Genomic DNA, 27,902 nt, shown 5'->3' with positions numbered 1-27,902 from the left:
CCCTATTTCACACCCCATTAGCAGTGAATGTATCACCTCGGGTTTCGTGCTCTTTTACAGACACAGGTTAGCTGAGGCGAACAGGAAGAGGCAGGACTAAACTGAAAATGAATCAGAGAAATCTCTCAAGACTGTTGCCCAAGCTATTTTTAACCCCCCCACACACAGGCTTGGGTACAGACAGCAACTATGTCCATTGCAAAATGAGGCCTATCATCTGCTTCTGGTCTTGCAGCTTCTTTTTACAGGGGTAACAAGATCTCACAGTGGGAGTCAACTACTGTGTGCAGTTATTTGCAACATAATGAACAGTAGAAAGACGTTTCCTGGAGGAGGGTCTGAGAAGAATGCCAGTCCATTTGCAGTTCATCTGTACCGGAGTAGAGAGAAGGCTCTGCAGGGGCGGAAACTGCTGTAAGACCGAAATTGACTAAGCGGCTGTTTGGCTTCATGACCTCAGAGAGCGGGCGGAGAAAACGCTGCAATTGGACTGTAGAGTTTGTTTGAATTTTCAAAATATTTTTTGGTTTCCTTCCGTAGTCATGAAATGACTGTGTGAACTTTGAATTGTGACATCTGTTTTGACTTTACATTCACAGTTATGACTGACTGCTGAGAGAATATATGTTTCATCTTTCATAATCCTATGTTTTGATTATTTCAGACTCCTTGAATGTAGTTTTGTAATCTATCTCTAAGCATATAAAGCAACATCCTACATTGTGCAATTGCATGTGAGGTCTGTTAGCCCAATGTGTTGACGATAAATCAGAGCTTCATAGAGGGGATGGCATAGCACCATGTTTGTTACAGCTAGTTTGTAATGTTGAAAGCAACTCCTGCAACAAGATGTTGTGAACATCTAATATATACCTGACATTTGGTAGATAGTGTCACTGGTTCTGCACTGTTTTCAGCTTCAGTCAGATTAATTCACAATTAGATTCAATATCTAATGACGTCTAGAATGCATGAGCACTTTAGAAAGTGGAAAAATGTGTTGAACTGTGCTGTCTAACCGTTTTTTTCCATTAGTGTAATTAACGGGCAGTAATAAGTTAATACATGATGCGCATTTATTTACAGATTTCTGGATTTAAATTGTTGATATTTTCGCTAAGTTTAATACAATTTTAAATAACCTTTTATGACCAACTTTAATCAGTTTACTTTGTTTATTAACAAATTGTTGTAAATGCTCTACGATTTACTACATAATCAAATCAAGAAAGGGTTTGTATGATATAGCATTTTCCATGCATCAATAATGCTGATGTAATTAATAAACCGTTTAAACATTAACTTCCATTTTTACTAAAACAAAGATTATCTTCCATACAATTACAAAAAAAAATATTTCCTCCATTTTGTCTGAAGCTGGTAGAAATCTTATGGCATATGACACCAAGTACACGGAGTTGGAATCACTGAAGTAACTGGCAAGGCTAGAAATCTGACACCGTCAACAAAGAAAGTGGTAAGGACAAACCGGTTACAACCAATCCGCACTCTGTTAAAATCCTCTATCGTCCAATCAGAACATTTTATCATTTTAAAAGAAAAGCATTGTAGCCAATCAGCGAGCTTCGCGCCATCATAGACTGGTGGGCATCGCGGATAGAGGGAGGGAGAACGCGCTCTACATTCAGCTACGGATTTTTACAAATATAGCTCGCTATATTTTTGTTCCACGTTTTTATCAGGATACATATCTTATTTTCCTGATTGGATTCGTACGTGTTATCTAAAGGTAATAGCGTTGATGCATATTTACTATTTATTGTGCATAAATGTGGTAACGTTTTAAATGTCTTTGTTGAGAACTTGGCCGCTAGCTAACGGGTTTTCTTGAGTGTGTTTTGGGGTTGCATGGGGTCAGCTAGCTAAAGTTAGCTACAGTAACCACTACAGCTGAGCATATTTAGTTATCTAGCCAACAACTTATTTTTTTATTAGTGGCTAACTATTAGTTTTCCCTCTACTCATTCAACTATTTTACACTTATTTATGCGTCGGTGCAGTGTTTACAGTGGCAAAAACGTAAACATGCCCTCGAACATAGGTATCTATGTTAGTTGACCTATTCCAATGACCGACCGTTGACGACATCAGTGATGTACTTGGTCGCCGAGTTTAGTTCGCCTGCCACTAGCTAGCTAGTTCAGTCAATAATTACTAACAAAAGTTTGAATTCATGACGTTTTCCCTCCATCCCGCTGTCACTTGGAGATATGGTCGTTAAAGGAGCAGATACATTCGAACAATCTTTTCCACTAATCTAAGGTTACCTTTTGCACATTGACTCATATTTTGGGTTGCCCATTTTGATAGTTGACGTTGGCTAACCGCCAAAGTTGGCTTCACTACACCGTTCTGATTGCTCTTCCAATTCTAGCTAAGGTGGCTAGCTAGCCTACCTTTTTTTGTAGATAACGTTAGTTTTTTGTTGCTCACTTTGTTTTTCTGACCAACTATATTTCCGACCAAACATCCACAGATGTCTACATTTTTTCCAGATATTAAAATATATATATATTTCTAAAGTAACTTTAAACGTCTAATTCTATGGGAATGTGTTCAACACTGACTTGCGCGTAACATCCATCATTCCGTCACATCAAGGAAAGTAGCTAGCTGGCGGTTAAGGTTAATGAACTAGCGGGGGCTGGGTGAATTTACTTTCTATAAAACCAATTACAAACTCTCATTAGAGTATTTTGATCTATTCATTGAAACTATTTTACTTTTGGGTGTTGTATTTAAAAGGCTGTGTGCCCGAGGTATGACACACAAGGTATGGGCTAACTTTCAAAGCTCCACCCACATCATACCGAGCATACTTTCATCATTCCTGGAGTAGGGAACACTCGTTTAGCTATATCTTTAACCATATGGAATTCAGCAGGGACGCCAGGACACCATCACAGAGCCTTTTGGTGTGTCAGTGTTGGTATTCATTAATGGAGATGTTATGGAATGTGCTTTACTACATTAGTGGGCTGGCTCACTGCTTCTCTTTATAATCTGTGTGGGCCATTAGGAAAATGATACTTTTTAACGTATTTATTATTTTTCTAAAACATTTCAGCAGCTGTGGTGTCCCGTTTTGACTTATACTAGATGACAAATATGACCCAGGCCAGTGCTGAGTAGTTGATTGTGGTCATTACAAGGACGAGAGCTGTGGAATTCCAGTGAGCTTGGGCAGTAGTTGGGAATATATGTCAGACATTTCACCTCTGTTTCCCTCTATTTAAATAATATCTGCTTTGATGAGGATCTAGGTTTTCAAAGTGTGTGTGTGTAATGTGTATTGACAGTTTGATAGAAGCACAACTTCCAATGTCTGTCAAACTTCTAAAATGCATTTTTTGATGTTACCTGACCGTTACTCAAATCCAGTGTACAAAGGCTATTGAAAGAGTGACAAAGGGGCTGGAGTGGCAATGTCGAGTTTAAAACTACAGAGTTAAACCTAGTTGGGATGTGCACATCAGCACTTCTGTGAGCTCCGCAGCCCCTTCCATACCGCTGACCTCACTGCTCCATTGTGTCAAGCGTTACACGTGTCTGTCCCCCTTTACATTTTCTTAATGCGCACTGTAAATGTCTCATCTAGCCTAATCCGCTCACTCCAAAGTCAAGTAGAGGCACTGGAGCGCGTGATTGGGGAAAGAGCGTTTCTCCCCCATCGTAGATGGTTTTGGTATGCACACCTGATTCATTTGAAAAGGTTTCTCTAACGTGATAGGCCTACTTATAATTTGCCACATTTGTTGAATTTTTTGGGCTAAGGTGAAAGAGAACAGAAGCAGCATGTCTTAACACTGAAATAATATTTTCGGCCTTCAAATGTTCAAAATCCTCTTGTATTTCCCCAGTTTTTTTTTATATATATTTTTTTTAATAACTTGTTCTCTCTCGCTTTCTGTCAGGTAAACGAGGATGCCGAGTATCAAGTTTCAGAGTGGGGACACAGTAATGGGCCGCTGGCCCGGCAGCAGCCTGTTCTACGAGGTCAAGGTACTGGGCTACGATGCCAAGAATCAGCTCTACACTGTTATCTACAAGGACGGCACCGAACTGGAGCTCAGAGAGGCTGACATGAAGGTAGTAGCACAATCTATCTCCATGGCAACCATGTCACTGAAGACCTGACCCAGATGAATATAAATGTCACATAAGTCACATTATCTTTGGATGGTGTTTTTATACCATGAGAATGTTAAGATATTTTGAGCTTATATTATTATATAGTACATAATCAAATGTTATGAGCCTTTTATGATAAGTTGATTGCTCCATTGACACTGCCTTTAACAATTCACGTATGTAATAGCTATGTAATAACAAGTTGTAACCTTGCTAAATGCTGTAACTTATGTTATTCCAGAATCCCACTGGGTTCAAACCAAGCCGTCGCTCTCGATCTCGTTCACGCTCCCCGTCGCGGCGGCGCAGTCGCTCCCGTAGCCCAGCCAGGACCACCAGGCGCTCCTCGTCACGCACTGTCAGCGGCACCTCCATCGCGGAGACCCACAATGCACGCAAGGAGCCCAAACTGAAAGAAGTGCTGGAGGTCAGACTCGTTCCTGTGGTGAGGAGCATGTGATGTCACACTCACTGCTGGGATTTAGAATGGCTTTTTGTTTTGAAATATTGCTCTACTGGTGTTTGTTTGCTGCCTGAGTTTGTGTATTCAGGATGTACTGTAAAATGTATGGCCTCAGAGATGGCAATATTTAATAGATCAAGCATTAGCAAACAATGGTGTAATTAACCCATTTTTTTTTGCGTAGTGTGAATTAACCACTTAGTGTTAATTCAGTGGGTCCATCTTTTGTTGGTCATCACATTCCCTTTTCTGCATGTTGATGTTTTTGCTTCCTTCACTCCATTTTAATTTACCACAGGCAAAGCCAATTGAGAACAATATCAACAATAAGCATGAAATGACAGAGGAGAATGATACTGCTAACAAAGTCAATGAGGTGAGACTTCTAGATATGTACTCCAAGAATATTTTTTTCTCTCTCCATCCATAATTATCATAATCACAAATGTAAAAGTTTGTGTTGGGCTGTAAGCAAGAGGAACCAAAGTCATGGCATTAGGCAATGAAACTCTCCCTAGCTGTACTGCTTGTAGGAATGTTATGATTTGTACATGTTGTACCTCCTGTGTGTTGGGAGGACTGTATGGGGGAGTCAGCCTGACTGAGCTATACACGCACACCACTTAGCGTCTTGCTAATGTTCCATCAGTCAGTCACATTTAACATTTATTTAACTAGGCAAGTCAGTTAAGAACAAATTCTTATTTTTAATGACAGCCTAGGAACAGTGGGTTAACTGCCTGAACATGTGCTGCCTGTTTTCTCTGCTCTCCTCAGAGGCTCTCATTGCACGTTATGAGGACTAGTTTACGTTAAACAAATACCTAGACTTTGGCTATCAGTATGCCAGTGGCCATGTAACACTGCCAACTTAGTAGTAAAACCAAACAATGGTTTAGGGTATTTCCTGCTATAACAAGATAAGTGTTCACTTTTCCCTTTAATAGCAGATGCACATCTAAAGCGAATTTGTTTGGCAAATAGAATGGATGGGCATGACCGGAACTCTCATAGTGTCTGCCTGTCACTGAATTCACTGGCTTTGCATCATAGATTTGGGCCTGTATAGTGAGACATGGCACCTTTTATTAAAGTCTTACTGTTTATTTTGCTGTCGTATTTTCCCCATGTTTGTCTGACCTGTGTAACTGCAAGGCCTGTAGGCTACATCAAATTCACGAGCTCCATTGCCCCTTACTTTAGACTCGCATTCATGCTGTGCCTGCCCCCTGCCCTCTTAAGCGGCTATCAACCAAAACATGGACGTGTACACGCAGGAGTGTTGTAGAATATTTCACCGCTGGCTTTCGTACTTTCTAAATTCTGAGCACGGCTCAAGAAATTTCTCCAACCGTCAACACATTCAAATGAATAAAGGACGCGTAGGCTATGTTGGTTGTTTAGTATTGGGGAGGTGCGCGTTCGGGCTATGTGTCACAACGAGACGCCAGTCTATAGTGTCTGTAGACTCTGAATTACACTTCACCCCCCATCTCACCAGCGGTGTGAGACCAAACTAGAGGTCGACCAATTAGGATTTTTCAATACTGATTATTGGAGGACCAAAAATGCCGATACCGATTAATCGGACGTTTTTTATTATTGATTTATTTGTTATAATGACAATTACAACCGTACTGAATGAACACTTATTTTAACTTAATATAATATACCAATAAAATCTATTTAGCCTTAAATAAATAATGAAACATGTTCAACTTTGTTTTTGCATTATTTAAACCAAGTGTTGGAGAAGAAAGTGAAAGTGCAATATGTGCCGTGTAAGAGAGCTAACATTTAAGTTCCTTGCTCAGAACATGAGAACATATGAAAGCTGGTGGTTCCTTTTAACATGAGTCTTCAATATTCCCAGGTGTAACGTTTTAGGTTGTAGTTATTATAGGACTATTTCCCTCTATACCATTTGTATTTCATTAACCTTTGACTATTGGATGTTCTTATAGGCACTTGCCAGTGTAACAGTATAGCTTCCGTCCCTCTCCTCCCTGGGCTTCAACCAGGAACACAATGAAAACAGCCACCCTCGAAGCAGCATTACCCGTGCAGAGCAAGTGGTGTTTGAAACGCTATTTGCGAGCGCTAACTAGTTAGCCTCTTCACTTCGCTTACACCAGCCTAATCTCGGGAGTTGATAGGCTTGAAGTCATAAACAGCGCAAGGCTTGACGCACAACGAAGAGCTGCTGGCAAACGCACGGAAGTGCTGTATGAATGAATGTTTACGTGCCTTGTATGTTCATTGAGATTATATGCAACGCAGGACATGCTAGATAATATCTAGTAGTAACTACACATGGTTGATGATAATTAGTGATTATAATTGATTGTTTTTACTGAGATAAGTTTAATGCTAGCTAGCAACTTACCCTGACTTACTGTATTCGCGTAACAGGCAATCTCCTTGTGGAGTGCACAAGGACTAGTAAACTGTAAGGTTGCAAGATTGGCTCCCCTGAGCTGACAAGGTGAAAATCTATCATAAAAAAAACGACAGGTTTGTACCGTGTCAGCTCGGGGGGTTCGAACTTGCAACCTTCCGGTTACTAGTCCAACGCTCTAACCACTAGGCTACCCTGCTGCCCCTGAACGAGGCAGTTAACCCACCGTTCCTAGGCCATCATTGAAAATAAGAATGTGTTCTTAACTGACTTGCCAAGTTAAATAAAATTAAATAAATGTGTATTTAAAAAAGAGAGAGAAAAATCTGTGTCCAAAAATTCCAGTTTGTTATGAAAAGTTGGAAGTCGGCCCTAATTAATCGGCCATTCCGATTAATCGGTCGACCTCTAGACCAAACGCTGTCTGTTCTACGATAACCTCCCCCATAAGCGCAAGTCACAGTTGGTCTGGATAAGAGCGTCTGCTAAATGACTTAAATGTAAATGTTAGACATGTTCATGTCTGTGTAAATAAATAGCAGTCGGCCTGTCCCTTGTGTGTCTAATTCCAGAAGCCTGCAGAGGTGGAGCCAGAGAAGAAAGTAGTAGAGAGCCGCTACAACTTGAGACGCAGGAAGGATGACGGTGATGCCAAGCCAGCCGAGCATACGGAGGAGGTTGAGCAGAAGCCTGCAGTAGCCACAGCCCCCATCACCACTGAGCTGGAGTTTGGTGGGAGGCTAGGTGAGAAACAGAAATGTTTCCATCTTGTCATGTTCTGGATAAAGTGAGGGGAAAAACAATGGTGCTAGTCTACACAATGTTTTGCCAATCAAATTGCACTAGGGTGGTTGTCTGCACTAGCCTGGGTACCTTCTGTTTAGATAACATTCCACTCCTTGCGCTCCGTGTCGTATGTCAAATATGTTTACCGTAGCAAGGAGTGGAATGATAGCTAAACAAACTGGTACTCAGACCAAGTCTGTAAATCCTTTGACAATGTATTTCTTGAGGGGCCGGTAACAGGGTAAACCTAAGTCAGACAGTTGAAGGACCCGGCTGACTTCCCTTGGCTCCAGTCACTCAGTGTCTTTCCCACTGTATTTGCAGGAGTGTTCTGCATGACTCTGCTCCTGCCTGTGACTGTGTTGGGCCTGATGGTGGTTTGCAGTCAGGAGGATGCTAGCCTGATGAGCTCCCCCCCTCTACCTGCCCTTGACTCTCTGTGGGACCTACAGGTGTTTGGCATGGTGGTCCTCTGGTTGCTCTTCCAGGCCCTGCTCTACGTGCTGCCTGTTGGAAAGGTACCATGATCGCCCACCTCACTGCTTTGTTGGCACACATGTAGAATCAGAATCGCCTAATTCTGTTCTAGTCATTGTGGAGAGAAAAAAATAATTGAACCGTAGATGACTGCATTCTTAGAATTTCTACTCCCACCCCTCTGAAGACTGAACACACACTGGCAAATACACCCCTGAGAGTACAGGCAGTACATATGACTCCCATCTGTAACCTGAACAGAGCACATGACCGGCGCTCACTTCTGCTCATTAGCCGGAGCAGAGGAGAGAAATTAGATTAGTCAGCTGAAGTAGGCTACGATCCACACTGGAACTCTACAGGAGAGAATGGGACATTTTGTTCTTATTTTTATAATCTCCTGATCTTTCTTCTGAAAACTGTTGAAGCACACATGTCTTTTTTAGAATGTATGAAACTTTCACCATATGGCTCCCAGGAAATCACATGTTCTCTAGGTCTCGGAGACATTAGTAAAAGGGATGCTGTACTAAAAGTCACCTGTCCTATCTACATTTACCCTCTCAGATACTGTATTTCCTGTAAGGTTGAATGAATGTCCAGCCTGTGTGCTTTTGTCGTCCCCAGGTTGTGGAAGGAATGCCCCTGAGGAATGGAGAGAGACTGAAATACAGAATGAACAGTGAGGCATTCTTCTGTGTTTTGTCTTTTTTTATTTTTTTATTTCAAAGGAATGAAATGAGATGAACTAGTCTGTTACCCCGAGCACTTTTGATAGCTGTAGTAAAGCACTATGCCAATGTATTTCATTAACATGTAAGTCGTAAAAGGAAAGTAGGAAATACCTTTTGGTTGAGGTACTTCCTGTGTATTAACCCTGTATGTCTCCCTCTCATCCACCACCAGCCCTCTATGCCTTTGTGCTGACGGTGGCTACCCTGGGGGCTGCAGTGCACCACAAGATAGACCTCAGCTACATCCACAGCCACTTCCTCCAGCTGGCTGTGTCTTCCCTGCTCTGCTCTGTCCTACTTAGTGTCTACCTGTATGTCCGCTCTCGCTGGGCAACCCAGGACCTGCTGGCCCCTGGAGGAAACTCTGGTGAGTGTGTGGTTGTGTGTAGTTGTCACTGGTAAACATACTTCTACAATCTGGGTGTGATATGATTCCATGAAATGGCTCTATTATGACATGGACCAGCATAAGGTTAATAGCAATAGAATATAATTAGATAAAGTATCCACCATCTTGGCATCAAATGTTCAATTGATTCTGACTTGAGAGTACATTCCAATCCTCGAGGTGAACGCTGTATTTCTGTACTACCCATTTGAATGATGATGCATCACAAATGGTCAACATAATATGATTAATTTGTTCTTCTCACCTCCCTAGGGAGTGTTATTTATGACTTTTTCATGGGAAGTGAACTTAACCCCCGGATCAAAGGCTTTGATCTCAAATACTTCTGTGAACTGCGCCCAGGATTGATTGGTTGGGTAAGTTTCACTGTAGTGTACTGAATATTTCCATTAAAGTGCTTTTCAGATGTATGCTAGAGACATTTAATGTAGATTAAGCTGTTTATTTATAAAAAATAAAATAAAAATGGCAAAAACAAAATAAACTCTGTACAGTTTCCCATTGTGTTCATTGCTCCCTCTAGTGGGAAAATGTCAACTGCTTTGAGTAAATCCTAAAATGATACTACTGTACATTTGAGCCAGTTTGTTTAACTGTCTGTTCAAGGAGAGTGTTTATTCAGAGCTGTGATCTTAATTCCATTACTTTACTTTTAGATTTGTGAATTGTTAGATACTACTGCACTGTTGGAGCTCGGAAGACAAGCATTACTTTACGCCTGCAGTAACGTCTGCTAAATATGTGTATGTGACCAATACAATTTGATTAGATTTTGACATCTGTTCTGTCCAGCTGGTGATCAACGCTGCCATGGCTCTGGCTGAGATGCAACTCCACCACCTGGACTACCCCTCACCAGCCATGATCCTGGTCAACTGCTTCCACCTGCTATATGTGCTTGATGCCTTCTGGCATGAGGTACAAAACCTGAATTTTTTTTTTTTTCTTCTTCTTTTTTTCTTTCTTTCTTTCTGCTGATTTGGTATTTAGTCCATTTATTTGGTTGTAATCTAATGGTGGATTGTTGCTCCCCAGGAGGGCATCCTGAGCTATATGGATATTACCCATGATGGGTTTGGCTTCATGCTGGCATTTGGAGACTTAATGTGGGTCCCCTTCACCTTCAGCCTCCAGGCCTACTACCTGGTTCACCACCCCAATCACCTCTCACTGCCCTGGATCGTAGGCATCGTCACTCTCAATGGTTAGTCGGTAGTACTGACTCAGTACTCAGACCTTTAGTATTGGCTTATGTTCATATTAGTCCTACATGTCATCTGTGATATTATTTTTGTTGTATGACCAACAGTGACATTTTCTTTGTCATTTGTTAGTCATTGGATTTAGCATCTTCCGTAAAGCAAACTCACAGAAAAACTCCTTCAGAAGAAATCCATCAGACCCCACATTATCCCGTAAGTGCTCAGTCCCAGTGCATCTTATTCATGTATAAACATTATCCATTTGCAGGCTCTCTGCCTTGATAAAGTGATGGAGTTAGTCCCCATCATGTTGTTGGACTCACTATCTCTCTGTTTTCCAGATCTGAAGACTATCCCTACTGCCACTGGGAAGAGTCTCCTGGTATCTGGTCTGTGGGGGCTAGTCCGTCACCCCAACTACCTGGGTGACCTTATCATGGCTCTGGCATGGTCCCTACCCTGTGGTGAGTGATGGCTAATCAGCTAGTTACTTACCAAGTATTTGTTTTTTGTATGTATATTTTTCTGAGTTGTACTGACGAGGCATCAGAAACAGCCCAGTAAAGCTAGACGTGTTTTGATGGGTGTATAGTGTGAAGATGAGACGCTGTAGTGTATGTTGACCTTTTGTGTTGTCTGTGGTCGTCCTGTAGGGTTCACTCACATCCTGCCATACTTCTATGTGATCTACCTATCCATCCTACTGGTTCACCGGGAGGCCCGAGACGAGGCCCAGTGCAGGAGGAAGTACGGCTCGGCGTGGGATGACTACTGCCGAGAAGTCCGCTACCGCATCATCCCCAGAGTCTACTGAGGCCTATGCCACCCCTGCCCCCATGCCACGCCCTTCAATTCTGCAAGCTTACGACTCATCACATGGCTGCATGAGTTCACTAAGAAAAAACAAGTTGTTTGGAAATTAGCTTGAGGACATTTGAATTTTGGAAAGGGGGACACTTGGAAGTACCACGAGCAGCTTTCTTTTGAAGTGGTTTTAGGGAGGTAAACACTCCCTGGCCGGCTGAATTTGGTTTATGCCTTTGTTTAGAGAGAAACATTTGAAAAAATAAGCCTCATAATCTAGTGAAGTGATGTGTATATATTTTTGTACATATACATTTTTTTAACTGAAAGATACCTAACAACATTGCATATTTGGTTTGTGTTAGTGTTCTTTGCTCCCATATTCGACGTATACAATATTTTCTTGGCTTTTATTTTGAGGTATTTTGTAATGATATCTTTGGTATACATTACTTGTGTATATTGTGAATGATGGGATTTAAATGCTCTTTTTTTCCACTGTACAGTTGACATAGGACTATAACGTTCTCCCTCAGGATCACGACGTTGTCACAAAATTGCATTTAGGTTTTAATTTATATATATTTTTATATAGAGATATGTAGCCTAGTGTTAACTGAGAGTGTAAAAAAAAAAATTGGGTGGTTTTAAATGCATTATGCGAGATTGCATTTTATAACCGAAGTCTATTTGTCTTTGCTACATCAGGTTCTGTCATTCCTCCCCAGTCCTCTGGATGGTGGTGTTGCTTAGTGTTCCTGTGATCGTCACAGTCACTGTTTCAGAGGGAAGACAACCCATCTGTTATCAAATATACATACACATAATCTTATTTAAAACCATTAAAATGTGCAAGGGTGCTTACAGACAGTATCCATTCAAGCATCACAAACCTTAAGTTATTCAAGACCATACTATTTTTTAAAGGTGTCAATAATGACATGATTTTTTAAAAATGTTCCTTTTTATTTTATTTGAGGATTTTAACCAAGTTTATACTGTGACATTCTGCACAATGCTGTGTAGTATGGTGGCCTTCTGGCAACATTGGTGTTTTATCCTGTGCATTCTCAAACCCAAACAAGTATTTTTGGACCCAGCTGTAGATGAACAGAATATGTGGCATTTTATGTGACTGAATGCATTGTACATATTCTAAATTAGTTTTTTTAAGTAAAATATTCAAGTTAATGGTAGTAATCATAGCTATTATGTTCCACAAGTAGATATTTAAAGTTTACATTTGATTTTAACTTTTGTTTTTAAGTTAATTGCCTGAATTACCATTGTAGCCATTTTTGTTTACAGCTAGATCTGCCGTTATTACTGACTCAGTCATCTGAGAAGATTACTTGTGATTTGAGTCATTTATCATGAACTATTTCTCATTGAGCCACGTTCTGTACCCAACCCCTGTGTTTGTGGCGGATGGGACTGGTAATATCCTGTTTTGGTCAGCTGGTAGTTTGTCAAAGCTAAAAGTTGGAAGTAACTAAGAATTTGGAAGAAGACCCAAGGTTTTTGAATCATTAAATTCTGGTGGAGACAGATTTAACCTGTAACAGTGGCTGGAAAGCTTGTATTGTACAAACATTTTGGCAAAAAAATAAAGATTTCCACTTACATTACCCCATGTTATTCAGAGGTGTCAAACAATTCAACAGATAATGCACTGTGAATAGTCAAAGTGAAACCGAACAATCAGAGGTAACTGGGAAAGTAAGCAATTCAACACAACTTAGAGGTGATGGGCTGTTCTCTAAGTCAGGAATGGGGCTAACTGCCTGCTGAGGTGTAGATCTGGACAGGACCAGAGACTATCCCCCTGGCCCCTGCTGCAGACCCTCTGGGAATCAATTAGAGATGTCTAAATCGGGTGGTCCATCACACTGACTGGTGTGAAGAGCAGTAAATCCCCAAAATGATCTAGAGGGACAGTTTAGTGTTTTTCTCTCAGCACGACACCACAGTGATGTAAGTCATTTCTGCAGGTGTTTGGTAGCCTAGTCCAAGGTCTGATTGTGCTCTTGCCAGCTCCATTCTTCATTGTGAAACCAAACATTGTTTGGCATGACCATGAGTGACGAGTTTCAACCTAGTCTCTGAGCATTTGGTATTATTCCGTATTTAAATCTGAGACACTCCATTTAGAATGATATGGTATGTTGGGTATGGTTACATAAGGCAAAAATGAAAGGAGGTTGGTCGGGCGTGTAACACGAACGTCTAGCAACCCAAAGGTTGCAAGTTCTAATCTTATCACGGACAGCTTTAGCTAATCAGCAACTTTTCAACTACTAACTACTTTGCAAATACACTATAAATACACTGCTCAAAAAAATAAAGGGAACACTAAAATAACATCCTAGATCTGAATGAAATATTCTTAAATACTTTTTACTCGTTACATAGTTCAATGTGCTGACAACAAAATCACACAAAAATTGTCAATGGAAATCAAATTTAGCAACCCATGGGGGTCTGGATTTGGAGTCACACTCAGAATTAAAGTGGAAAACCACACTACAGGCTGATCCAACTTTGATGTAACAAGTCAAAATGAGGCTCAGTAGTGTGTGGCCTCCACGTGCCTGTATGACCTCCCTACAACGCCTGGGCATGCTCCCGATGAGGTGGCGGATGGTCTCCTGAGGGATCTCCTCCCAGACCTGGACTAAAGCATCCGCCAACTCCTGGACAGTCTGTGGTGCAATGTGGCATTGGTGGATGGAGCGAGACATGATGTCCCAGATGTGCTCAATTGGATTCAGGTCTGGGGAACGGGTGGGCCAGTCCATAGCATCAATGCCTTCCTCTTGCAGGAACTGCTGACACACTCCAGCCACATGAGGTCTAGCATTGTCTTGCATTAGGAGGAACCCTGGGCCAACCGCACCAGCATATGGTCTCACAAGGGGTCTGAGGATCTCATCTCGGAGAGTAAAGGCAGTCAGGCTACCTCTGGCGAGCACATGGAAGGCTGTGCGGCCCCCCAAAGAAATGCCACCCCACACCATGACTGACCCACCACCAAACTGGACATGCTGGAGGATGTTGCAGGCAGCAGACGGCGTCTCCAGACTGTCACGTCTGTCACGTGCTCAGTGTGAACCTGCTTTCATCTGTGAAGAGCACAGGGCGCCAGTGGCGAATTTGCCAATCTTGGTGTTCTCTGGCAAATGAAAAACGTCCTGCACGGTGTTGGGCTGTAAGCACAAACCCCACCTGTGGATGTTGGGCCCTCATACCACCCTCATGGAGTCTGTTTCGGACCGTTTGAGCAGACACATGCACATTTGTGCCCTGCTGGAGGTCATTTTGCAGGGCTCTGGCAGTGCTCCTCCTTGCACAAAGGCGGAGGTAGCGGTCCTGCTTCTGGGTTTTGCCCTCCTACGGCCTCCTCCACGTCTCCTGATGTACTGGCCTGTCTCCTGGTAGCGCCTCCGTGCTCTGGTCACTACGCTGACAGACACAGCAAACCTTCTTGCCACAGCTCGCATTGATGTGCCATCCTGGATGAGCTGCACTACCTGAGCCACTTGTGTGGGTTGTAGACTCTGTCTCATGCTACCACTAGAGTGAAAGCACCGCCACTGCCAGCAAAACATCAGCCAGGAAGCATAGGAACTAAGAAGTGGTCTGTGGTCCCCACCTGCAGAACCACTCCTTTATTGGGGGTGTCTTGCTAATTGCCTATAATTTCCACCTGTTGTCTATTCCATTTGCACAACAGCATGTGAAATGTATTGTCAATCAGTGTTGCTTCCTAAGTGGACAGTTTGATTTCACAGAAGTGTGATTGACTTGGAGTTACATTGTGTTGTTTAAGTTTTCCCTTCATTTTTTTGAGCAGTGTATTTTATAACATCAAAGTAAAGCAGCATTGCTTTGCATTCAGCTGTGTTTACTCAGCATCACAACATGGAGGTCATGGTTTGTGGAATACAGGAGGGAGAAACGCTAGAACACAGCTGCTGCTGTTTTGACAAGGGTAATTGATTCTAAGATGTCTTTGAAGTGAGAAATAGTGACTCATAAAACACAGATTTTTTCCTCCTTTGCTGTTTGTTCTTCCCTTACATAAAGCTAATAGTCTTTCTTTCCTGGCTGCTATTCATTTTCAGCAGAGCCAGAGCCCTCACTAGTGATAATAAAGAGTAAAACATCATGTTATGAAAGTGATTGGAGTTACTGTAATATTTGTATACTATATTTGAAAACTCTTGAGGAAAAACAGTATGTTCACAATCCTTGATTGCTGACAGTTGAGAAATAGCTGACTCGATTTGAGTTTATTTTATGAAATGGATGGTGAGTTGTGAATTCTGTACACTTACGGCATTGTTTAAACTTTCCAGTAGACTTTGAAATGCACTTCCTTCTAAACTTCTGATTGTTCTCCGTAGCTCATGTCAGGCATGGATTGAAGCATGCATGTACGCCGGGCCTGTCATGGTGGAATCTGTGTCTGACTATGTGCATGTGTGACTGGGATTCTGCTATTCTGACAGGTGCCAAAGGCAATATTTCTCTCTATCTTTGTCTCTTTCGTACTAAAGATGGAATGGAACATGTGCCTATCACCATTCCCTCTTTGACAGCTATACCTGTGGTGTGATATGTGGTGCTAACAGCACTAAATAATACAAATAGAATATTCATGATAGATTGAAGTGTTGAAATAGGCTTTAGTGGCTGATATCTCTTCGTTTGTTTCCAGTCACCCAAATCAGGTTTCAACTCAGCTAGACCACCTATCCCTATCTAAATCATTGACAATGGAGTGTCCCATTACTCCAGACCTAGTCAAATGTTTGGAAGTGGCCTGTCTTAAGGAAGTCTTACAAAAGCATAGATGATGTTAGATGAGGGGAAGAATGAGAGAGAGCGAGAGAAAGAAAGGAGGCAGTTTAAGAATCCAGTTAAAACCCCTTTCTATTCGACTACAAGCTGAGTCCTCCAAATTCACTCCAGACACCTAACGCTTCACCCTTCTGCAACTAAGCAGGGTCAGAAATGTTGAAACAACCAGCTATGTATCTGTTAGCAGCAGGAAACCTCATCCAAACACGGTTAAGAATTATAGGGTATAGGACGGCTTTGATGTGACTGTGAAATGTACAGTAATGCTACAGTGATAATAGACTTGAACACCAGATGCTGCAAGTGAGCCACAATCACTCCTGAGCTGCAGATGGTTCTAGTACCATGGTAACTGTGTTCCTTTGGGGGTCCCACATCAGATCCAGGGGACTCAAATTGCAGAGCAAGAGAACTGAACTGGAGATAGAGCGTAGTAATGAAGATCATGAGGAAGATCCATTAGTGATAGCAGTGCTTGATTTCTCTGTTAATTAGACAGTGGTTGACTCAGCCGACTAAATGTTCTACATAGGAAATAGGTGCTTGGGCTGCCATGTTTAAGTGAGCATCATTAGACACAACTGCTGTCTTATAGAAACCCAAAGAGCTGTCATTAGGAAAGTAATCTCACATCTCTCTTTTAGTCGGAAAACCGGGAAAACTTCTTGGCTTTTTAGCATCAATGGAAAAACTATGACATTAAAACAATTCAAATCTATCACACCTCAGTTTTTAATCTGCAGGATGTAGATGAAATACATCTTTCATGCAAATAGTGAGAATAACAGTCCAATGGCCTCATAGTCTTTGTCATGTGAAATAAAATGAATCGTTTGACAGTGAGGAGGGGTTTGGAGCATGTTGCTGAGACAATGTTCTTTATTATGGAATGCATTGTGTGACAAATTGCTTTTCACTGTAGTTTGTAAGAGAGCAGAGTACATCTGTCAAAACTAGTGTGAAGGATGGCGCTACCTTGCAGATGCAAAGGGGGGTTTGTGCAATCTATAATAAAACATAAATCATTATTTTACAAAGTAAAACTGGACAGAACCTTTAGGCCACTGTGACAAGGTCAGAAGCAAGATGACAAAGAAGAATGTAAGAATGGCCAGCTTTGATATTGTGAAAATGATTGAAGAACAATCATTTTTGGAGATGTTTGAAGTGTAGGTGTATCCAAATGGAAGGCATCATTAGGTGTGCATTAGAGCCTACAGCTGTGCAGTGCAGTAGAAAGACAGTCAGGGTACTTTATGATGGAGCTAACTGAAGAGTAACATATTGTAGAAATTGGAGATAAATCAATGCCACTCAATCGATTGGATGTAAAGACAGCAAGCTCTCGTGTTCAATAGAGACTTCTCACATCTATTCTTTTACAAGACCTTACACATGGCTTTTATGATCTTCCTCCTGTCAGTATGCACTAGAAACTGAGGCGGGCCACTCGATAGAAACAGCATTTGATCAATTGGCTGTAAATTGGCAATAATATTGGAATGATATCAGCCAAGCCATGCTAAGTGAATGCCCAGCCCACCACATTGAGTTGAGTAGAGTTTGTGAAGTATATCATATTGCTGTAGAAGTTCTTGTGTGTTCCTCAAAACTCAGTGTGTGTTAGCTGGGCTTCTCTCTCCCCTCCATTGAAGAGGAGCTGACTGGTGTGGCTGCTCCTCTGAGCCTTCAGTCAGAACACCATAATTACGCTGCTACAGATGGCTTGCATATTGTCTTGCTGTTGGCTAGGCTTGAAAATAGCTTTTAATCTTTAGCATACAATAAAATTGTCTCACTCAGCAGACGTGTCAATCTGCAGCTATTCTCAACATGTGTTTCTGTAATCCCTTATCACTACTGGGGAGCTTGGCCTTTCCGTATCTCTCTCTCTCTCGCTCTTGCTTGCTCTCTCTCGCTCTCTCTACTCTCCCCCTCCCTTTCTCAGCACTTGGCCCTGTGTAACAGAGAGTGACATGTGTGATTGTTCCTTTCCCCTCATAAGGAATTACAGTTGCGAGCGTGACTTCCTTACGGGCCGTCTGTGTGTGGCTGGGCTCCTCGCGAGTCACAGAACCTCAGTATAATCTCCATGACGTTGGCTGTCAGGGTGGCTGGGAGCCATGCCTTCTGAGGTGCCCACCATCCTCTCTCTCTGTCTTTGAGACTCCATGACATCAATCTGTGCGTAGTTTGTATATCACTTCTCCTGGCACAAACAAACACACAAATACACGAACACACACACACACACATACTGGCACATACTGACTGAGTTGTCTTATTTCTCACACACCCCCATGCACTCCTCTGGGGCATGGAGGAGTTAATTTGGCAGAGGTTTCTCCGTTTCTGTGAGGTGGCTTTGATCCATAATCTGAGGATGGCATTTTTCTCCAGGGACTGTGACATTGCAGTGGTGCTGTGCTGGTAGTTTTGCAGGCTGGCTGCTGTAGCTGCTGGGCAGACGGCTGGGCTAATTCACTCTGACTAACAGGAAGTTACACGACAGCAGAACAGGCAGCTTAAGAAAATCTGACTCCCTCGCTTTGAGAGGCAAAACAAAGTAGACAGTTTAAAGAAGAGGTTTATGCGACGACAAGTCTCACCAAATGTTCAGGTAAATGCTGATAAGAAAATATTGATCAGTCTAATAGCATAAACTGTAGCTCTGCAGCCTTTCACCCTGCACTTGTCTGTATTTTTTTGGAGCATGTCTGCAAGATGTTAATTCTTAATACGCTCATATAATTTAAATAGGATTATCTTAAATTGAATTTCTAATCGTCCTTCCAACACAAACTAAATTGTCAAACTTAATCAGTCTGCAAGTGCTGAATACTTTTTCTATTCCCTGTGGGTGTAGTAGGCATGCAGCTGGTAGCCTGTTTAGCAGTGCTGGTGTTCTGGGTTGCAGAAGCTGTAGAGAGCTGTCCTGATGTCTGTAAATGCACCAAGAAAACCAGCCCTGAAAGGTCAGAGGTCAACTGCCACAAGAAGGGGATGAGGACATTTCCCTCCAACCTGCCCCCTGATTCCTGGATCCTAAAGATGGGTGAGTCCACTTAATGTTTGCAATTGTGGGAAAACCACCGTCCCACTTTAGTATGTGCCAACTATTTGGCTCCAAATCAATATGTTATTTTATTGACATAACCACAAGAAAGAGGCTAGTGTTAGCATCTTCCAATGGTATTGATTTCTCGTGTTGTTTCTGTGGTCCTTGTCCCAGGTGAGAACGGAATAGTCGACCTCCCAGCAAACGTCCTGAAACCCATCCCCAAGATCGAAAGCATCAACTTGGAACGCAATGCCATCAAATCAATACACCCCCAGGCCTTCTCTGGAGCCCAGAGGCTGATGCTGCTCAACCTGTATGGGAATCAGATCAACAAACTCCCTGTGAAAGGCTTCCAGGATCTCATCAACCTCCGCTTCCTCATGCTGGGCCAGAACCAGATCTCCAGTGTCAAACCAGACATGTTCACAGGCATGAGGAACCTTTCAGAGCTGGACCTGCCCCTCAACTCTCTAATTGCCCTTCCTTCCAACGCCTTCAAGCCTCTGATCGCCCTAAAGGTCCTGGACCTGGCCCTCAACCGCATCGAGAGGATCTCCCCCAAAGGCTTTCTGGGCTTGACAGAGCTGCTGTTCCTCAACCTGGACAACAACAGTCTGAAGAGCATCTCGGCTGGTGCTTTCAAGCCTCTGGCCTCCCTGGAGATGCTGGTGCTGGATAACAACCTGCTGTCCACTTTGACCTCAGCCACTCTGGAGGGCCTGTCCAACCTTCAGGAGCTCTACCTGAGGAACAACGAGCTGGAGAGGCTGCCCCAGGACCTGTTTAGACATACACCGAAGCTCTCCCAGCTGGCCCTCAGTGGAAACCGTTTCAAAAACATGGATGGAAACATTTTCACCCAGCTGTCTGGTAAGTGTTGAATAATGTACAACAAACTTTTCTAGGTGTTTTTTCAAATGCATTTGTGGACTATATGTGTCATATGTGTACTTCATGTTTGACCATTTGTTCATAAAAAGTCATATACATTTCTTTCATTTAAAAAAGTGTCACAATGAGCATAATCTGATTGTCCTCTACCTCCCTCCAGGCCTGAGGGAGGTGTATCTCCATGACAACCCCTGGACATGTGACTGCAACATCAATGGCCTGGTGCGCTGGGTGTCCCAGACAAAGGCCAACCTTTCCCCTCTGGAGTCCCTGAGGTGTGTTGCCCCGACAGAGTACCGCAACAAATCCCTCAGCAGCCTCAAAGACCAGAACCTACGCTGTCGGGCCTAGACTAGAGCCAAACCAACCTTTACTCTGTGCTACCAGACCTAGACTAAAGCCACACCAATCTTTCCTCCACACCAGCATCCTGCATCAGCCACGTTACATTTTTACATTTGACATATTTTGCAGATACTCTAATCCAGAGCGATTTACACCTGTTATACAACACTTAATACTTAGCTATGGTCCAACGACAGCACAGTTACCCATTATTTTGCAACCCTAGCCTAGGTCCAGCCACAGAATGACATGCCATTGTGCAACATCTAGGTAGCCATGGCCTGATAACTGACAACTGTACAATTAGCTTTTACTATACAACCATAAGCGATAGTTAGTATAAACTCCGCAATAAATGTCCTGTTTATTTTCAGCAAACGTAAACGTGTAAATATTTGTATGAACATAACAAGATTTAACAACTGAGACATAAACTGAACAAGTTCCACAGACATGTGACTAACAGAAATGGCATAATGTGTCACTGAACAAAGGGGGGGTCAAAATCAAAAGTAACAGTCAGTATCTGGTGTGGCCACCAGCTGCATTAAGTACTGCAGTGCTTTCTCCTCCTCATGGACTGCACCAGATTTGCCAGTTCTTGCTGTGAGATGTTACCCTACTCTTCCACCAAGACACCTGCAAGTTCGCAAACATTTCTGTGGGTAATGGCCCTAGGCCTCACCCTCCGATCCAACAGGTCCCAGACGTGCTCAATGGGATTGAGATCCGGGCTCTTCGCTGGCCATGGCAGAACACTGCCATTCCTGTATTGCAGGAAATCACGCACAGAACAGGCAGCATGGCTGGTGGCATTGTCATGCTGGAGGGTCATGTCAGGATGAGCCTGCAGGAAGGGTACCACATGAGGGAGGAGGGTGTCTTCCCTGTAACACACAGCGTTGAGATTGCCTGCAATGACAACAAGCTCAGTCCGGTGATGCTGTGACACACCTCCCCAGACCATGACGGACCCTCTACTTCCAATTCAATCCTGCTCCAGAGTACAGGCCTCGGTGTAAGGCTCATTCCTTCGACAAATAAACGCAAATCCGACCATCACCCCTGGTGAGACAAAACCACAATTCGTCAGTGAAGAGCACTTTCTGCCAGTCCTGTCTGGTCCAGCAACGGTGGTTTTGTGCCCATAGGCGACGTTGTTGCCGGTGATGTCTGGTGAGGTCCTGCCTTACAACAGGCCTACAATCCCTCAGTCCAGCCTCTTTCAGCCTATTGTGGACAGTCTGAGCACTGATGGAGGGATTGTGCGTTCCTGGTGTAACTCGGGCAGTTGTTGTTGCCATCCTGTACCCGTCCTGCAGGTGTGATGTTCGGATGTACTGATCCTGTGCAGGTGTTGTTACACGTGGTCTGCTGTTAGTGTCTTAATCACCGTTCCACAGGTGCATGTTTAATTAATTGTTTATGGTTCATGGAACAAGCATGGGAAATGGTTTTTAAACCCTTTACAATGAAGATCTGTGAAGGTATTTTGATTTTTTTTTTAATTATCTTTGAAAGACAGGGACTTGAAATAGGGATGTTTCTTTTTTTTAGCTGAGTTTAGCTGTACAAGCCAAAGAGAAAGAAGAGCTGAAGGGGATATGTAATAGCTTGCCCTGAGCTTTCTGTCATTGAAATATTATACTTTCCATCAAACACACAATTTACACGTTCTTTAAACCTGCTATTACCGAAGTGCGCTGAGAAACATGCTACTGTAAAACCCTCACTAATACTGCTTCTGCTTTATTTTTTATTCTTGCATATTTTATATTAACTGAAATTAATTTCTAGTACTTCTTTACAGTGATATCCTATGCTGATAAACCTATTATCTTAACATGAGCTTTTTTCCCTAACTCAATATGTATATAGGGCAATTGTATTATTTTCACAGATATGGAATCATTCCATGCTTATTAGTTTGATATCTTTGAGGATTTGGCTATGCTTCCGAGCTTGTCTCTGTAGGTTGTAATGAGTGAATCTCCTAATCTAAAGCACAATGAATATATCTTATTGTTTCCATTGAGTGAAAAATATGTGCTGCCAGTGTACCTGTACAATCCTAAAACAGCATTTACTAAGTTTGTAGTCTAATTGATTTCATACTGTACATACATTTTGAAATAAAGTCCATTGTGCAATGAACAGCATGTCATCTCTCACAGTTACTGAGGTTCAGTAGATCTTGTTTATACACATGATTTCGTCACGTCAAGAGTTATTCAAGCCTTAATACCAACTGCGAAATGATTCATAAGTTCAGAAAATGCAGCTATTTTCTGCTCCAGCCATTTTTGTGTAGAGAAGTGCTGCTTCAAAGAGGGAAAGTAGGTTAAAGCATCCTTTTTACTTGCAAAGTGACAGTAAACTCCCATCACCACCTGAGAAGGAATAAGGAATCCCTCATCCGATTGTTACAGCTGAGTAAGCTTCCATAGAAGTCATCGTTACACCTCCACATTCCAGAGCCAGTCAGACAGGCTGCTGAGGCAGACCTGAGCATCTAGGCAGGTCTTCCACCATGGCACAGTTCTGTCGCAAATGCTAACCTGTCTTACCTTTCACATGGCTGGCTTTCCATTGTAGCAGCAACAACATAAGGTAGGGGGTATAGTTATGGCAGGCCTATAGTATGCGGTGAAAATAGGCTATTATGTAACTAGCTTTCTACAGCTCTAAATCAATGAATTATATTGTACATCAAAGTATTTTTGGATCACCTATATTGGTATAGAAAATTACTCTTCAAAACAAATCAATTATGGTCAGTGACACACAGCATATAGAAGAAAGAATAAATGTCATCAATTAGCTCCAAATGTCTGAATCCTGGTTGTCCATGATCTCACAGTGCTGATAGAGTGAACCATCAGATGGTGTTGGAATAGACAGTTGGAAAACCCCACTAGTCTGGAGCCAGAAGCTGTCTGATGACACTCACTCACCTTACCTGCACAATCCAAACCACAGGCCCCACCTTTTTACTCATGGTTAGTTTGCTTCTTTATGCGTCTCCCGCAAAGCAAGCTGGCTGTCTTCCTTCAATTACCTCCCATAAATGTAAACATGCATTGGGAAATCGTTGTTGAAGGGATGGGAAATACAAAACTATTACGATATTAAGACAAAGAAATCTGTCAATTCAATTCAGGAAACATGTTTGACTTCAAAACAGTGTGATAAAGGTTTGAAATTATAGTACAAACAGTATGGAATACCACATTGCATAGAGGCCCCCTCTACTGTAAATAGAATTGGGCTGCAGACAACAGCCCATGGTCTATGTTGTAATATCTGTTGTCTGAGACTTCACAACCCACTCTTACATTCCCACACACATCATGATGTATCAGGCCAGGGACAGCTGACAGGGTTGGGGAGGTGACTCAAAACTCAGAAAGTGAGATAAACAAGTTAATTCAATTTGGGTTGATGTGTGGAGGTTGCAAATTGAATCAGCCATTGTAATTCTAAATTGTGTGGCAAAAGCTAAATGGGAAAACAGATCACCGAAAGGAGATAGCTGTAGAAAGACATGGTTGATAAATAGAGCGAAGCCAGTTGACAATGGTAACCTGAGTGCACACCTCAGCTGACGCATCAGCTGAGATTGCAACAATTAAACGCTAGTTTCTAGTACCTACCTTGTTTGGCGGCCTATTTAAGATGACTGGTTCTGCTCACACACCCTGCCGCTAGTATGCATTTGCTTATGTTGCAGCTGCTGTAACTACCTGTACTCGCTATGCTGATGTTTTCTGATATGAAATGTTCTTTGCGAATGCTCACTAGCTGTGTTTGAACCTCGCCCTCGTCGTTTAATATGCTCATGTTACAATGTTTGGCTGCTGTTGGGATGTCATTGTTTGCGAGCGTCAAGCATTACATTTTACATTTTAGTCATTTAGCAGACGCTCTTATACGAGGGGGGTGCTGTGCGATTATTAAAGACTCTTTGAAGAGGTAGAGTTTCAGATGTTTTTGGGAGATGAGCAAGGACTGACCTAGCTTCAGGGGGAAGCTCGTTCCACCATTGGGGCAACAGGACAGAGAAGAGCTTTGACTAGGCTGAGCGGGAGCTGTCCTGTGGGAGGGCAGTGGGAGGACCAAGACACAAGAGGTGGCAGAATGCAGTACCCGAGTTGCGATGTAGAGTTTGAGCATAGCCTGAAGGTAGGGAGGGGCGGTTCCTCTTGCTGTTCTGTAGGAAAGTACAATGGTCTTGTAGTGGATGTGAGCTTTGACTGGAAGCCAGTAGAGTGTGCGGGGTGACATGGGAGAACTTCTGGATAAGTTGCAGGGGTTTGATGGCACAAGCAGGGAGCCCAGCCAATAGCAGATTACAGTAGTCTAGACGGGAGATGACAAGTGCCTGGATTAGGACCTACGCCACTTCCTGTGTGAGTTAATCCTACTTTGCTCCAGGGGCGCTGTACTACTATGGGTGACCCTGTAAAGCAACACATTTCATTGCACGTACCTGCTGTATGTAACAATACAACATATTTTTGTGGAGCATGCACCTGCAGGAGCGAGTCACTGCTTTGATGTTTGCAAAGAACATACCAAGGTTCTTTGCACTCTGGGAGGGTGACACCATGGAGTTGTCAATCATGATGGGGAGGTCTTGGAGAAGGCAGGCCTTCCCCCAGAGGAAGAGCATCTCTGTCTTGTCAAGGTTGAGCTTGAGGTGGTGGGCCGACAACCAAGCGGGCAGGCAGAGATGAGACTGGGTGTCAAAAATAGTTAAGCGTCAGAGGGGTCGAGTGTTTCTTGTGGAGAAGAGAGTCTCTGGCCATTTTGAAGTCAGAGGGGATGCTGCCTGTGGTCAGGTATGAGTTGATGAGGGAAGTGAGGAATGGGAAAAGGTCTACAGAGATGGTCTGGAGGAGGGAGGAGGGGATGGGGTCGAGTAGGCAGGTTGTTGCGTGGCTGGACCTCACTAGCCGCAGGATGTCATCTGGAGAGAGAGGAGAAAGAGGTCAAGGCGTAGGGTAGTTGTGTGTGAGTGGGAACAAAAGACTCAAAAAGGCTGAATGAGGAGCGAATGTCATCAACCTTCTTTTCAAAGTGGTTGACAAAGTTGTCCACAGAGAGGGAGGAGGGAGGGTGAGGGGGTGAATGATTAAAGAGGTGGAAAATTGTTTCCTAGGGCTGTAAGAGTGATACAGTGGCTTGCCAAAGTACTCACCGCTCTTGGCATTTTTCAAATTGTGTTGCCTTACAACCTGGAATTAAAATAGATTTTTGGGGGGAGTTGTATCATTTGATTTACACAACATGCCTACCACTTTGAAGATGCAAAATATTGCTTATTGTAAAACAAACAAGAAATAAGACAAAAAAACGGAAAACTTGAGCGTGAACTATTCACCCCCAGAAAGTCAATACTTTGTAGAGCCACCTTTTGCAGCAACTACAGCTGCAAGTCTCTTGGGTTATGGCTCTATAAGCTTGGCACATCTAGCCACTGGGATTGTTGCCCATTCTTCAAGGCAAAACTGCTCCAGCTCCTTCAAGGTGGATGGGTTCCGCTGATGTACAGCAGTCTTTAAGTCATACCACAGATTCTCAATTGGATTGAGTTCTGGGCTTTAACTAGGCCATTCCAATACATTTAAATGTTTCCCCTTAAACCACTAGTGTTGCTTTAGCAGTATGCTTAGAGTATGCTTAGGGCTATCCATAATTTCTTCAATTCTGACCAGTTTCCCAGTCCCTGCCAATGAAAAACATCCCCACAGCATGCTTCACTGTGGGGATGGTGTTCTCGGGGTTATGAGAGGTGTTGGGTTTGCGCCAGACATAGCGTTTTTCTTGATGGCCAAAAAGCTCAATTTTAGTCTCATCTGACCAGAGTACTTTCTTCCATATGTTTGGGGAGTCTTCCACATGCCTTTAGGCAAACACCAAACGTGTTTGCTTATTTATTTACACTCTTCTGTAAATCCCCGCTCTGTGGAGTGTACGGCTTAAAGTGGTCCTATGGACAGATACCCCAATCTCCGCTGTGGAGCTTTGCAGCTCCTTCAGGGTTATCTTTGGCCTCTTTGTTGCCTCTGATTAATGACCTCCTTGCCTGGTCTGTGAGTTTTGGTGGGCTGCCCTCTCTTGGCAGGTTTGTTGTGGTCCCATATTCTTTCCATTTTTTTTTATAATGGATTTAATGGTGCTCTGTGGGATATTCAAAGTTTTATATATTTTTTTATAACCCAACCCTGATCTGTACTTCTCCACAACTTTGTCCCTGACCTGTTTGGAGAGCTCCTTGGTCTTCATGGTGCCGCAGACTCTGAGGCCTTTCAGAACAGATATATATATATATATATACATACACACACACACACACACACACACATATACATAGAGAGATCATGTGACACTATAATAAAGTCCACCTGTGTGATCTTATTTAGGGACTTCTTAGCAAAGGGGTGAATACATATGCACGCATCACCTTTTCATTTTTTTTCCATTTCACTTCACACATTTGGACTATTTTGGGTATGTCCATTACATGAAATCCAAATCCATTTAAATTACAGGTTGTAATGCAACAAAGTAGGAAAAACGCCAAGGGGGATGAAAACTTTGCAGTGGTGCAGTGAGATTAGTAGGCGAACAGTCTCTAGTAACAGCCTAATGCAAAGAGTCTGGGTAGCCATTTGATTAGGTGTTCAGGAGTCTTATGGCTTGGGGGTAGAAGCTGTTTAGAAGCATCTAGGACCTGGACTTGGTGCTCCGGTACCACTTGTCCTGCCTTAGCAGAGAGAACAGTCTGTGACTAGGGTGGCTGGAGTCTGACAATTGTGTGGGCCTTCCTCTGACACAGCCTGGTATAGAGGTCCTCGATGGCAGGAAGCTTGGCCCCAGTGATGTACACACAATTCCCTCTGTAGTGCCTTGCGGTCAGAGGCCGAGCAAGGCACCATGCAAACATGGTGCAGCTGTAGGACTTGGAGGATCCAAGGACCCATGCCAAATATTTTCAGTCTCCTGAGGGGATTAGGTTTTGTTGTGCCCTCTTCACGACTGTCTTGGTGTGCTTGGACCATGTTAGTTTGTTGGTGATGTGGACATCAAGGATCTTGAAGCTCTCAACCTGCTCCACTGCAGCCCCGTTGATGAGAATGGGGGTGTGCTCGGTCCTCCTGTTCCTGTAGTCCACATTAATTTCCTACAGAAAGAGGAGCTAACAGGTATAGAAAACACACACATAGTTAACAAAAATACAAAAGAACAAAATGAGAATCTGAAAATAACTAGGTAAAATACTCAAGTGAGAGAGTGCCGCCTTCTCTATTTCCT

At 42.9% G+C, this 27,902-nt stretch overlaps 2 protein-coding genes across 4 annotated transcripts; both read left to right on the top strand.

Moving 5' to 3' along the window:
• The first annotated feature begins 223 nt into the window (after positions 1 to 223).
• lbr (lamin B receptor) lies at positions 224 to 13,053 on the top strand. Of its 3 annotated transcripts, none has more exons than XM_052470950.1 (14): positions 224 to 414; positions 3,936 to 4,110; positions 4,394 to 4,597; positions 4,914 to 4,991; positions 7,586 to 7,757; positions 8,124 to 8,317; positions 8,904 to 8,958; positions 9,183 to 9,377; positions 9,672 to 9,775; positions 10,212 to 10,337; positions 10,455 to 10,623; positions 10,754 to 10,834; positions 10,963 to 11,085; positions 11,275 to 13,053. In XM_052470950.1, exons 2-14 carry the CDS (start codon positions 3,946 to 3,948, stop codon positions 11,433 to 11,435), a joined length of 1,827 nt encoding a protein of 608 aa, XP_052326910.1. In that variant the 5' UTR covers positions 224 to 414; positions 3,936 to 3,945; the 3' UTR covers positions 11,436 to 13,053. The 3 variants fall into 3 exon arrangements, with proteins under 3 accessions (XP_052326910.1, XP_035650013.1, XP_035650012.1); XM_035794120.2 differs by lacking the exon at positions 224 to 414 and adding an exon at positions 1,583 to 1,750 and having other exon boundaries at positions 4,394 to 4,579; XM_035794119.2 differs by lacking the exon at positions 224 to 414 and adding an exon at positions 1,583 to 1,750.
• A 5,706-nt stretch (positions 13,054 to 18,759) lies between these two features.
• On the top strand, positions 18,760 to 22,733 carry si:dkey-1j5.4 (insulin-like growth factor-binding protein complex acid labile subunit). The gene is made up of 4 exons (XM_035792669.2): positions 18,760 to 18,908; positions 19,155 to 19,343; positions 19,521 to 20,219; positions 20,401 to 22,733. The coding sequence occupies exons 2-4, from the start codon at positions 19,160 to 19,162 to the stop codon at positions 20,589 to 20,591; spliced, it is 1,074 nt and encodes a 357-aa protein (XP_035648562.1). The 5' UTR covers positions 18,760 to 18,908; positions 19,155 to 19,159; the 3' UTR covers positions 20,592 to 22,733.
• The last annotated feature ends 5,169 nt before the right edge of the window (positions 22,734 to 27,902 follow it).

The sequence above is a fragment of the Oncorhynchus keta genome, chromosome 19 (assembly GCF_023373465.1).
Source record: "Oncorhynchus keta strain PuntledgeMale-10-30-2019 chromosome 19, Oket_V2, whole genome shotgun sequence".
Taxonomy (NCBI): Eukaryota; Metazoa; Chordata; class Actinopteri; order Salmoniformes; family Salmonidae; genus Oncorhynchus; species Oncorhynchus keta.
Note: the sequence above shows the minus strand (reverse complement) of the source record. Positions and strands in the feature narration are given on the sequence as shown.